The sequence below is a fragment of the Bombyx mandarina genome, chromosome 03 (genome assembly GCF_030267445.1).
Source record: "Bombyx mandarina strain Sakado chromosome 03, ASM3026744v2".
NCBI classification, from domain to species: Eukaryota; Metazoa; Arthropoda; class Insecta; order Lepidoptera; family Bombycidae; genus Bombyx; species Bombyx mandarina.
The window spans coordinates 2,358,416-2,372,871 of record NC_143210.1 but is presented as its reverse complement, the minus strand read 5'-3'; the positions used below and the strand labels follow the sequence as shown (position 1 = coordinate 2,372,871).

The 14,456-nt window shown below is 37.6% G+C and overlaps 1 protein-coding gene across 1 annotated transcript in view; it reads left to right on the top strand.

The window, feature by feature from the left end:
* f (espin protein forked) overlaps positions 1 to 14,456 on the top strand; it is a 90,937-nt gene that overhangs the window by 33,954 nt on the left and 42,527 nt on the right. The window contains 1 exon segment of the mRNA XM_028186481.2: positions 7,549 to 7,732. Coding sequence (XP_028042282.2) covers positions 7,549 to 7,732 — 184 coding nt within the window.

Genomic DNA, 14,456 nt, shown 5'->3' with positions numbered 1-14,456 from the left:
AATAAGACATGACTTAAAGGTCTCAGTTACCAGGTCATAAAATCCCTTAAAAAACATTAGTTTATAGTATTCGGACGAAATTCGAACTGGTATATCTAAAGTCCTTGACCACTTTAGATGAACGTGTCGACCAGTTTTTGAGAATATCGAACAGTTGTTATTTATTATTTATTAGACGTGCGAGGAAGATCCAGTTTTCGGTGGCCCCGACTAAACTGGACGGCGAAGTCGACATGAATTACGCTGACCTCGTCCGTTGCTTTTTTTTTATATTGCGCTTGTAGGCAGACGAGCATACTGCCCACCTTTTTTATTTATTGCTTAGATGGGTGGACGAGCTCACAGCCCACCTGGTGTTAAGTGGTTACTGGAGCCCATAGACATTTACAACGCAAATACGCCACCCACCTTGAGATATAAATTCTCAGTATAGTTACAACGGCTGCCCCACCCTCCAAACCGAAACGCATTACTGCTTCACGGCAGAAATAGGCGGGGTGGTGGTATCTACCCGTGCGGACTCACATGAGGTCCTACCGCCAGTAATTACGCAAATTATAATTTTGCGGGTTTGATTTTTATTACACGAAGTTATTCCTTCACCGTGAGGTCAATCATGAACAATTGTCAAGTACGTATTTCATTAGAAAAATTGGTACCCGCCTGCGGGATTCGAACACCGGTCCATCGCTCGATACGAATGCACCGGACGTCTTATCCTTTAGGCCACGACGACTTCAAGTATTGCTATTTATTCTCAAGTCAATAAAATTTTGACTTCTCGACTCAGGGATGCACGAGGTCTTCGCGTACCGCGGTCATCCCTATAAGCTCATCAACCCTCGTGAAAAATAAGCCTTCCCATAGCTACGTTTTTTTTATAATATTTTTTTAAATAAAACTCGCACCGAGCGAGTTGGCTGTTTCATATCTTAGACTAGAATCGAGCGAAAAGAGAAAATAAAAGTGAAACGCGAATATAACGGGCGAGGTTCGATGCATTGATGTAATATTATGTACATATACACGATCGCGGGAATGTATCGAATTAGATATTATGATATAGTTTATGTGAGTGTTATTTTTTTATAATCTATACTAATATTATAAAGAGGAAAGATTTGTTTGTTTGTTTGTTGTAATAGGCTCCTAAACTACTGAACCGATTTGAAAAATTCTTTCACTGTTTGGAAGCTACACTATTCTCGAGTGACATAGGCTATTATAATCTTTTCTGAAAAAAATTTGGGATCCTTACTAAAACTAAAATAATGTAACCCAAGGTGTAAATAATTTACTAAAATATTCTTTACATCGCGTGCCCTGCGAAAACCATTGATGATAGAATAAAATAATGTACTACGACTTTGTGTTACATTTATGCTACAATAAGTATTCTTTTATTTAAGAAAATAAAACAACGTTAAATATCGTTGAAATTTTTGTTAACGACCCGAGCGGAGCCGGAGCGGGCCGCTAGTGAAAAATAAATTATACCGAGAATTATATCGACGGGTGAAAGGCTATTCGTTTTAAGCGACATTCCGCTTAATACGCGACATTTATCTATGCAATTAAATGTGTGTTTTAATTTGGTAGTAGCGGACCCAACAGACGTTGTCCTGCAAAAATTCATTCAAGTTGATCCAGCCGTTTAGTTGTAGTATAGATAAATAACCTAGATACAGACTGCAGCGCCATCTGCCGGGCTGATTTCTGAATCTAAACCATCCAGGTTACCACCCAAACGCATACAAAAAAAATCATTCAAATCGGTTCAGCCGTTTAGGAAGAGTTCAGTGACAAACACACGCACAGAAGAAATATATTTATATATATATACTAGCTGACCCGGCAGACTTCGTAGTGCCTCAATCGATAAATAAAAGAGCTAAAGTTTTGTATAAAATAAACTTAGAACAAACAAAAGGAATCCGTCCGACAGGGGACACATCAAAGGAAAAACTTTATATTTAAATATATATAAGTATGTCTGTCAGTCTCTGGTCACATAACTAAGGGAACCTAAGGGAATACTAAATTACGGCCGGACGACCGTGCGGTGCAGTTAGTATAGTTATTATTATTTTGACGCTTATACAAACGGAATAAGACTTGAAAAGTAATTATGTTATATCTGAACTTACGGCATAACTATTATTAAGCTTGTAGTTAACACGAGATGAAAACTGCCGTCTCAATACTATTTAAACTTAAATTAATTTAATTCTCATCTAAAACTTGCCTTACTGTTTTATTTATTTATTGCGACCCGCCCTCGCTTCGCTTCGGAAACATTAAAACACACATGAAACCAAAAAAAAAAAATAAAAAAAAAAGTAGCCTATGTTCATCAGGGACAATGTCGGCTTCTAATGGAAAAAGAATTTTTCAAATCGGTCCAGTAGTTTCGGAGCCTATTCGAAACAAACAAACAAACAAATCTTTCCTCTTTATAATATTAGTATAGATTGCGTGATATGGATTTGTTAATGCGAGTATTTTGAAAGTTCATTAATGAATATTTAATAACCTCTTTCTATTATTAATATCATGAGAATAAATGCTACAGTCTAAACGAAAGCTGGTTTGTTGTTTTTAAATGAAAACAATTTATTAAAACTTACACGTTATAAATATAAATCTAAGTTCAGCTGGAATGTACCTACGATCTAATGTATTGTGGGGGATGGCGGATTCGCGTTTTTATGTTTATGAGTTCCGGTGAACACTTAGCAGCGGGTGAATCGTGAGCTTGTCTAAACTGATAAAAATGCCGACTTCTCGAGCGAATTCGGATGGTTCATTGTTCTAGGAGGAAGGCTATAGTTCTATAAAGGCGGCGCAGCGCAAGTAGTTCCAACCCTGTCCTGGTGAAACTGGAAAGGCCTCCGGACCACTAGTAATACTTCAGTCATAAAAACAAAATAGTTTCAACAAATCGATTTTTTTGATTTCACAAGCAACTCTCATAGAATCAAAGTGATCAATAAAGAAATGTTTAAAGATAATATATATAGTTAAAAAAAAACCATAAGTGCCACGCCTAAATAGCAAACAATTTAACCCAATAAATATATATAATGATATGCAGTTTATGTCGGTCAGGACATTAGTGCGAACCTTTAAAAAATATTATATCATCATTGGTCCTTGATAATAATATGTAAGTATACTTGATGTAATTTTTTTTATCGATTTAACCGGAGGTTTTGAAACCGGTGAAAATGACGTTTAAAAATCCCGTTGCATACAAACAAACAATCAAACAACAACCAATCATACAATCGAACATAGCAAGCTATAAAACCGTGTTAAAAGGGAAACTGTTGGCAATGAATCGTTTCTACTACAGACTTATCGTGTATCAATCTAATTTTGGATATGAAATGATGTTAATTCAGACCGGCAAATCATTATGTATCTAAAATATCTAAATAAACTTGAAAGTTACGTTTTTATAATCCGGATTTGTAGAACAGGTTTTTGTGTTGTTATTGAAAGCCGTTTCCCGTCGACACGTGGAAGCCGTAACTTCGATAGTGACGATTCGATCTGTTAGAAGTGAGAAGGCCGAACTGTTTTGAAAAAAGTATTTATTTAACTCTACAAAATAGTTTTAAAGCCTTTTATTTCCCTTTTTCTTAATTTTTTTTTCTTTATTTTTGTTTATTTTATTCGCCTACATCAAAATTTTTCTTCGATAGGAATCCCTATTTGGGTATAGGCACAGATAACCCCTATGGTATAGACCTCCTCCAGATAATTTTAATTAATGGTCTGAAAATATTGAGGGAAATCGGTAAACGTCCAACCACGATGAATGTCTGATCCAAGCCGAGACTAATATGTTCATAAGAAACCTTATCATAAGAGTTTTTATGATGAGTAGGTGTTTTATAAGCATTTGCCTCTACGGGCTAGGAATGTAATAGATCGAATAAAATGTTTAAAAGAACTATTTTAAATCAATTGTAATATCACCTTCACACTACACCTACCAAGCTTCATCTCTGCACTCCCCTAAGGTAGACTGTTAGAGAATGCCTATGGCATTAAGTCCGCCTTTATACTTTCTAGTATAAGAAGTTATAAATAAATAAATAAATAAATAAATATAATTAAAATCGCGCAAAATCTATATTTTTGCGTAAATTTTTGATACTTTCTGGTGGTAGGACATCTTGTGAGTCCGCACGGGTAGGTACCACCACCCAGCCTATTTCTTCCGTGAGTGAACCAGTAATGCGTTTCGGTTCGAAGGGTGGGGCGGCCATTGTAGAGTAAAAACTTGAGACCTTAGAACTCATATCTGAAGGTAGGTGATGGAATTAGCGTTGTAGATTACTATGGGCTCTGGTAACCACTGAACACAAGGTGGCTTGTGAAATTGGTCATCTAGCTAATCATCATTCTCCTGCCCTTCTACCAGTCACTTGGGGTCGGCGCAACATGTTTTCTTCTTACATACTCCTCTATCAAATACCATATTTCGCTCACTCCCCTCGTACACATATCGTCTTTCACACAATCCATCTATTTTTTATCACCTAGCTAATTTCATACATTAAAAAGGCTTTTAAGTATTAGACTTGTTCCTCAGTTTTGCTCGGGTAAAGTTAGGAATGCAAACGTGTTGAATTAACGTGGGATAAAGAAGATTTTGCGTTAGTGTTTGGATAGACCAAGCTTTTAGTCGATTTTTACATTATTTTGGTACGCAAATACACTGTCTACTTTTAAAACAAACCAACACGGCGTTGCCCTCGACATATCAATTATTATTGTCATGATAAAAATTTATCGTATGTAGCACAGATTATAAACTAGCTTTGTTCGTAATTTTGTCTAAATCCAACTCGTTTGCATGCATATAGTAACAAACATTCAAACACACATTTCACATTAGAGTTTTAACATGGATAAACATATTTATCGTAAATAACTTTTTTAAAGTAATATTTTGAACATCTTTAATAATATATGAAATAAATGAATGGTTGAATGCCAATATACTAATTAAAATCGGTTTCTTAAAGAGTTGATGGTATCGTTTACCGTATTTTTCAATGCACAAAAACAAAATAGTTTTTCAGACTGAATAAAAAATCCAATAAATCGAAGCGATAGGTAGGCAGCGGCTTGGCTCTGCCCCTGGCATTGCTGAAGTCCATGGGCGACGGTAACCACTCACCATCAGGTGGGCCGTATGCTCGTCTGCCTACAAGGGCAATAAAAAAAAAAAAAAGCGAATATTGGATGTCTAAAATCTACATATTTATTTTCTTATCTATAATCAAATTTTGTACAAAAATGAATCAACGAACCATCAAAATTACGATCGTTCTAGCATTCATTGCAAATCTTGATCTCATCATTTCACAAAACGCTATTGTAACGTCGTATCTCCGACGTGGGATTGTGTTGCAAATATCGTACGCTGTGCATAATTTCGTAATGTTTGATATTGTAATGATTGTAAACTATTAAAGCAGCCTTTCCCAAAGTGGGCGATAACGCTCCCTTGTAGGCACTGCAGGCCTAAAGAGGGGCGGTAAGAGACCCACAAAAAAAAAAATGGGGGCGTTGTGTAAAGGTTTTTTGAGGCGATTTGTAATATCATCTAAGATTACTATTAGACACCGACTGAGCTCTCGCTATAGTGGTTTTTAAGTAGGTGAAAAAATGGGAGCGCTAAAAAATAATTTATTCTCAAAGTAGGCAGTAGATAAAATAAATTTGGGAACCTCTGTATTAAAGCTATCAAATTATTAATACGATTTGTTTTATTAGCTATGACATTTAAGTGGCAAGCGAAGTTCATTGGATCCACACCGTAAACTACGCACTTCATATTGAGATTAAGGTAGACATGATGCTGTGTCTCTGATGCGATTTTTATGTCTACAAGATGCCCCGCCATCAATACTTACGATAGAATTTAGGAGGCTAGGTAGATAGTTCCTTAGACTTAGGTTCTGCTGATGATACGAGAGTCATTGCTCGAGGTGGCCACGGTCGCATACCTCGTAATAAAGAAGGAAGCGAGTTGTTTTTGCCTCTGCCATTGACGATGTCCGTGAACGAAGTTTTAGCAAACCTTGAAATATGATATTATGTGAGCTAGAAATCACAGTATAGTGATCATTAACCGGATCCAAATAAAAACTGGTTCTCTATTCGAGACGTGTATTTTTATATTTATAGTGATTTGTTATCAATTTTAATTTAATTCTATATATTTATAATCGCCACCTTATATTTTTTTATGTTCGTATTGGAGGTAAAAGTATTTCTGTGGTTTTCGCTGCCTTGTAATTATTTATCTGAACATTTGGTTGCTAAAATGCTCATGATGTAATAAAATCAGTAGTAGAACGTCGAGTGTGGTGTAATTTGTTGATTTTTTTATTTGAAAAAACAACGGAATGTAAAAATAGGTCATTGTTTACTAACAGATCCAAAAACAATTGATGATTCAATGAATAGATGAAGAATTTTATTTAAATCACTGGTCGTTCGTTGTGTTTCATTACGTTCGTCTGTTATCTCGTCAATGGTTTTATTATATCGGAATTAACAGCTTTCTCGTTTCCTAGGTGCAGAAAAAATATATTTGGCGTAACCTTGTGATATTCCTCTAAGGATTTCTTGAAATATGTAATTTTTTTCATTGCTCTTGTAGGCAGACGAGCAAACGATCCTGATGGTGAGTGTCTACCGTCGCCCATGGATGTTAGCAATGCTAGGGGCAGAGCCAATATGCTAACTACCTATCTTCACTACACAGTATAAAACGAAGTCGCTTTCTCTGTCCCTATATCTGTCTGTCCCTATGTATTCTTAAATCTTTAAAACTACGCAACGGATTTTGATGCCGTTTTTTTTAATAGATAGAGTGATTGAAGAGGAAGGTTTATATGTATAATAACATCCATTAAATAGTGGAGAAATCAGTAATAAACCACAGTTTCTGAAGCGAAGCGAGGCCGGGTCGCTAGTATTATATAAGTGACAGTATATTTGTATTGATGATGTCCATTCTTGAACGAATCGCAAACAAACTTAAACCTCACGTTGAGAGACTGGTAGCAACGTATCTTCCTCCCGAAATCGCCTATATCATGCTCATCCAGCTTTCTCTATTAAAGCATAGCTTTGCCCTGCGTCTTTGTCCAAATCGAAATCCTTAAAGTATATTTTTATTATTTTTTATAACTTAGATGGGTGGATGAGCTCACAGCCCACCTGGTGTTAAGTGGTTACTCGAGCCCATGGATATGTACAACGTAAATGCGCCACCTAAGATTTCAATATTGTTACAACGGCTGCCCTAGCCTTCAAACCGAAACGCATTACTGCTTCACGGCAGAAATAGGCAGGGCGGTGGTACCTACCCGCGCGGACTCACAAGAGGTCCTACCACCAGTAAAAAATTTACAGACTCTCGTCATTTAAGGTCTGGTAAAGAATCGTATGCAATTTCAGTGCCGCATTTCGTTACCTTAACTTTATATAATAATATATATCCTTTTTGTCTTTTCACAGTGCAAACACAGCGATGGATAATGACGTGACGCCGGTATACCTGGCCGCGCAGGAAGGTCATCTTGCAGTGCTGAAGTATTTGGTCTTGGAGGCTGGGGGGCGATTGGACGCGAGAGCCAGAGATGGCATGCTTCCGATACACGCCGCCGCCCAGACCGGCTGCCTCGACTGTGTCAAATGGATGGTAAGGATATAATATTAACTCTGACTGCCCATGCCGTGCAGGTCACCGGTGCCCTACGCGACGCACTGAATTAGTTATGTTCGTTTATCACCGGTGGTAGGACCTTTTGTGAGTCCGCACGGGTAGGTACCACCACCCTGCCTATTTCTGCCGTAAAGCAGTAATGCGTTTCGGTTTGAAAGGTGGGGCAGCCGTTGTAACTATACTTGAACCTATATCTCAAGGTGGGTGGGGCATTTACGTTGTAGATGTATATGGGCTTCAGTAACCACTGCACACCAGGTGGGCTGTGAGCTAGTTCACCCATCTAAGCAATAAAATAAAAAACTTATGTTGCTCATCATCGTCATAGTCGGTTACTCTTGGCAGAGCAGTCGTGGTCGTGTGGACAAGTCATGTATTGTACAGGGCACGCGCGCATTCACATCAGCACTTTTACATTGCTTTACTCAAATCGTAATTATAAAGCGCCAGTACGCGTTCAGCATTCATATACAGCGGTACTCACCACATCAATATAGATAGAATTTGTTACTTGTTAGCGAAGTATATAATAAACGGATATTCTTTGACTATCAGTGATTTCTTCCTATCTAAATCTCAAGTTGTGTACGCCACATTCAGCAGCGCATACACCTTGTTTAATAAAGCCTTGATAGCTGTTCTCCATAGTTCGCGAACTGAGGCTTGGCGCACGTTAAGTGGGGTTTTGGTAAGGATTTTCATCTGATCAGTCCAGCGCATGGGGTTTTGTCCACATCTTTTACCATTGACCCTACCCTGAACAACAAGTTTCTCGATAGACTCGGCTGTCCGTTGCGATCCGTGTCCAATATATTAATGATTATGTTACTAAGGCGCTGGAATGTCTAGTAGACTCTGGGAAAGACGAATCCGAAGATACTGAGAGTGAGATTTCTTAGAGACCTAATGACTAAAACAAACAAAATAAAGCAAAGTCAGCCAGTTCAGGCCGCTTAGTAACACAAATCGACATAATTACTTCAGTGCGTCGCGTAGGACATCGGTGACCTACACAGCAGTGAAAGGGTTAAGAAGTTAATAAAAATATAGTATTGGAATGATGCAGTATATGATTTTTGGTATATAGAAGCGACAACGGTTTAGGAAAATTCAAATTCTACACTCTTAAACTCTATTTAGGTACTGGAAAGTCCACAATGCGGTCCAGCTTCGAAACATTAGAAATGGTACATTGAATATAATAAACGTGAGATTCAACCGTAAATGTATAAGTAGTGACTGTTCATTTTGTGGCTCTGAAATTCTTACTGTCGATTTGTTTAGATATTTTCTCGTGGTCAGAATAATTCTGACTATTCTCCTCAGAAGCTATTGTGAGGCTCCTGCGAGTGTTGTTTGGAGATGAAGAGTAGAGTGAGAAGGGAGAATGACTCGAAAAATCCCAAGCATCAAGGTGTCGGGTGATTTTTCTACATAAGGCCTTGATCGGGTGCATATATCAATATTTTTTGTTTTTATGGCCTAGACGAGTGGACAAGCTCACAGCCCACCTGGTGTTAAGTGGTTACTGGAGCCCACAGACATCTACAACGTAAATGCGCCACCTATCTTGAGATATGAGTTCTAAGTTCTCAGTATAGTTACAACTGCTGCCCCACCCTTCAAACCGAAACGCATTACTGCTTCATTGCAGAAATAGATAGGGTGGTGGTACCTACCCCTGCAAGACTCACATGAGGTCACAGTAAAGTAGTCTGCGACCAGCCGAATCTTAAGAAAAAAATCACAACACATACATAAACTGTCAAATTATACATAAAACAACATACTTTATAACCTTTTTAATGAATTGCAAAGAATACAATGCACATAATAACCACAAAAATCAAGGCTAGAATGATTTCGTCACAGCATTTCCGAACATAACAATTAGTTTTCGATTAGGCAACAGCGAGCTTTAGTTTTTAATGTTACAGTAATATGTGCAATACGTGTGACTTGGGTTAGCCAAGAGAAACTGAGTTTAACGACCCGTCGATCAGTGGAAACGACTCGGAATCACGCGGTGTGCTGACTGGGCATTTAGATAGGGTTGACGCAATTAGGATTTTAATTTTATTAATCTATACATATAAATAAAATTGGAGTGTCTGTTTGTAATATTGAAATTTGTACTTCAGAAATGTTCACGATTGACTTCCACGGTGAAGGAATAACATCGTGTAATAAAAATCAAACCCGCAAAATTATAATTTGCGTAATTACTGGTGGTAGGACGTCTTGTTAGTTCGCACGGGTGGGTACCACTATCCTGCCTATTTCTACCGTGAAGCAGTAATGCGTTTCGGTTGAAGGGTGGGGTAGCCGTTGTAACTATACTGAGACCTTAGAACTCATATCTCAAGGTGGGTGGCGTCATCTACATCGTAGATGTTTATGGGCTACGGTAACCACTTAGCACCAGGTGAGCTGTCAGCTTACCATCGTCCATCCTTAAATGCAATAATAAAATAAAAAACAGTCAAAATCAACTAACAATCAACAATCAAAATTAGATGAGTGGTCTAGGCGTGAAAAGATAACAGTTTTTTTTCATACGCGTATGCTTAGTAGGTACACGGGAAATACTTCTTAAAATCCAATAGCTTTATAAAGGCTACCCGTAAACAAAAGAAATATACTGTACAATAACACGTTGGTGTAGATAGAAACAAATACTTTCAACCTCTTCTTTACCTTAAGTATGTTCGTGCTTCGGAGTGAGATGGCCAGACGCTTGTGTAATCCTTACTCCTTACATTTTTCTGTCATGACAAGGTTTCGTGGATAGGTAAGGAGCAACGGGGAGCATACAGTGTGTCTCGACTGTCCATCACCGGTAAGACGACACGGGGCTTCCGCAGATGCACAAAACTAAATAGTTATTTCTAGAAGAAATATTTATTACTAGCAGACCCGGCCACACGTTGCTGTGGCTAAGGTTTTTGTTTCTAAATAACACATGACCGGCTATAATACCAAAAATTAACAAAGTAAGAACAATTGGATTTCATTGTATTGCGTTTACTACGAAATAAATTTCACTTATACTTTAGCTACAGCAACATGTGGTGCTTATGCCATTAAATTGTAGCTTATGTGAAACATTGGTATTTTTAACACAGCGCCATCTATGAGATATTAATGTCAGACAGTATTACAATTGTCTGTAAAAAATGATTTACGCCATCTGTTTTAGACTTATGAAACTTACAATTATCAACAAAATAAATAATTTTATTGTTAATTAATAAATATTGCGACCATTAATCGAAATAAAAACCATCCTATGACCAAGTTGGAACAAAACACATATTTAAAAAAAAGAAAGTTAATATCGGTTTAGTAGTTTAGGTGTCCATCGCGGACAAACAACGTGACAAGTAATTTATATATAATAAGATTGTATTGACAAAAAAAATATTAATTCAAAGCCGAAATCGATCCAACAATTCGTTTCTCTCGCACGCAACCCTACTAGCCACACGGATGCTTTACCTGATATTGTGGTTACCGCGTTTGAGATTTTCTTCTATAGGCTATCCTAATGTTTTTCAGAACTAGTTAGAAACTTAATAGTTGCTGATTTTATATATTAATAGTTGTTGATTTATTATCGTGAACTATGTTACAAAACATCAAAAGTTGAAGTTAGATTGTGATTGTGAAATCTGCGTTATTGTAGATATTGGGAATGTGCAATAGGTATCATAGCTCAGCACATTTTTTTCTGAGAAAGTCATCACGGGTGGTGAGTGGGAGAATTACGCGATAGTATAATAACCGGCAAACTTCTTGAGCATTTGTCGACGTAGTGGGGGTAAGTTTGCGCATGGTACACTCACGTGCAAAAACATTACTTACTCTGCGTCATAATGCTATTAAATTATTAAAATCAACATATGTATTTATTTATATATTTATTAGAACATCAACAAAACATATAGGTTAATAATTGTAATAATTTAATCTTGGGGTAAAATAGATATTCCTTCTATTAAGTCAAAACTAGAGCTGTTGCCAGGTCTTGGTTCAGTTGAAGCGAAGCTGGTATTTGTAATTTTTTTTTCGTTATCATAATCTTGACCATCATCATCATCACTGTTTTCATCACCCGAGTCGCTATCATCGTGATGAGTCGACATAGGGCTCATCGGCGTAGTTTACAACTCGGTCGATTCGGTCTTCTTTTTTGTCTATAATTAATTATTTTTTGAAGATATTCGATTCGTAGTAATCGAATGTTACTTTTTTCATTTACCAGCTTCCGATTATTTTCTGTTCTTTTTTTCCATCTGAAGCCTAGCTCTTTCATAATTCGTCGTAAGCTTCATTCCGAGCCATTAAAATTTATATCTTCTTTAAATTTTTCGAAGCCTTTCTACGATACGGAGTTTCGCTGCTTGTTACGTAGTTATTATGATTACATCTTTTTATTACAGATTGAACGAAACTATCCATTCCGGTAACTTTCTTCTTCCCTGATCTTTTCTTACCCGGAGTCCGAAACACGGCGAGCAAGCCAGAGCCTTTAGCTTCGTTAATAATGCACCTAACAGTACTCACTGATGTTTTTGTTGCTTCCGAAGTCTGTTTTAATTTTTCCATATCATTCTTCCCATGTTTTATAAAGAAGCAATATACGTCGTACACAAATTTTCTACCCTTTCTTTTAAGTACTACACCAGTTTGTCACGGCATAGTGTATGTTTTATAAAAAATCAACAAACACTCAACAAATAGCAATGGCAACAAAGTCCACAAGCAATTATAACAAATAACTTAACGATTAATAACGATAGACTTTCCACTGTACGCAAGTGTACTTTTGGGAGCAAGCGGAATGAGGGCGCAGTGCGGGGCGCAGGGTTCGACTGATCTACCAATAACGCGCTCGATACGATTTCCCCTGCCGTCGCGCCTCACCCTCACCACCAAAGTGATCTAAAATTCGGTTCTGCGCAGTCAAGGTCATTTGCTCACGAAGTTTGCCGATTACTATATATACTATTATACATATTTTGGTCTCTTAAGATTTCGAGACTTGGGGTGGCTTGGAAAGCTTATGAACCCAACAAAATGTAGACCTATTAGATTCATATAAATTCTTCTATTTGATCAAGTGTTTCATAGATGGATTAAAACACTTCATTAATTAATAAGCATTATTTATTATGAGCGCGCACTTAACCGAACACTTAGGAGAAAGACAAGAAGGAAGTTGACTAAAGAGCGAGGTAGCTACATTTTCGAATGACAGGTGTCGAATGCGTTTAAGAATTGGTTTAATATCTCACAAAGTGATTAAAGAAGTCTTTAGAAATGTACATTTATTTACTTACTTAACAAGTCACATTGAAACGATAACTTTTAGAAATCAAGTGCAGCTGGTACGTTTAATGGACTGTGGTGGAAAAGTGACTCGCTCGTAATCATCAAGCGACGTTAATACACGTGTAGAGAAATTTTACATTTACACGTGCAGTTTTAATGTTCACGTTCGTTGAGATCGCGTAGAATTACAAATCGTGAAATCGAGTATTATAAATTTCATAATTGTAATCATGAAGTTATGTTTGAATACGACCTTTGAAGAAAATCTTTCTACTGGTGGTAGGATCTCTTGTAAGTCCGCGCGGGTAGGTGCCACCGCCCTGCCTATTTCTGTCGTGAAGCAGTAATGCGTTTTGGGTTTGAGGGGTGGGGCAGCCGTTGTAACTATACTTGAGACCTTAGAATTTATATCGAAAAAGCCCTTCTTTGAAGTCGACATGGCCCAAAAGACGTCCGGTGCATTAGTATCCAGTGCAGGTAACAATTTTTCTTAATCAAACGCACATTTGACACATGATAACCTCCCGATCCACTAACGGTGCTTCTAGGTACTTCAAGCACCGGTCACCGTTCTCGTCGAACCCGTCGCTTGCGACAAAGGGCTCGACGAGTAAATTAACCCTCTTCTCAGTGGGTTGCGTTTCCGATCCGGTGGTAGATTCTGCGAAGCACGGCTCTTGCTAGGGTTCGTGTTAGTAACGTCGTCAGGTTTGAGCCCCGTGAGCTCACCTACCTGTCCGGACGTAACTAAAAAAAAGACACATGTTCAAGAATGGCTTCCACGCTGAAGAAATAACAACATGTAATAAAAATGGAACCCGCAAAAATTACAATTTGCCTAATAACTGGTGGCGGTAGGGCGTTTTGGGAGCCAGTTTGGGTCAGTACTATCTGCCTGCTTTTGCCGTGAAGCAGTAATTGCTTAATGTGTGACAAGTGGCTCTTGAGCTCGTCCGATAATCTAGAGTTATGAAAAATAAATGCTTACAATATTGTCAACTGTTAGAAGATTCGTGCGCGATCGCGATAAGTTTGCAACAGCTTAGCGTTGAGTAACATGGCTTTATGTAATCAGTCTGTCTGTGTTCCCGTGATAATAATGTATTAAATGTCAGATGTTTAACAGTTTCTAGCCCATAAATGATACAATAACAGTTTTAACTGTTCGCTACAAGCGCCCGAGGTCGATTCGAATCTTGAAGGCTTTACAAAAGCATTACTTTCGTGGCCGTATTGCGTATTGCGTTCGAATTTATATCGATTTTAAATTATTTAAGCGAATATATTAATTGTTCATACGATTTGAATATTATTTTGTGTTAATGATCTTTCGTAATTGGTCCGTTTGATGTTTTGTAAATCGTCT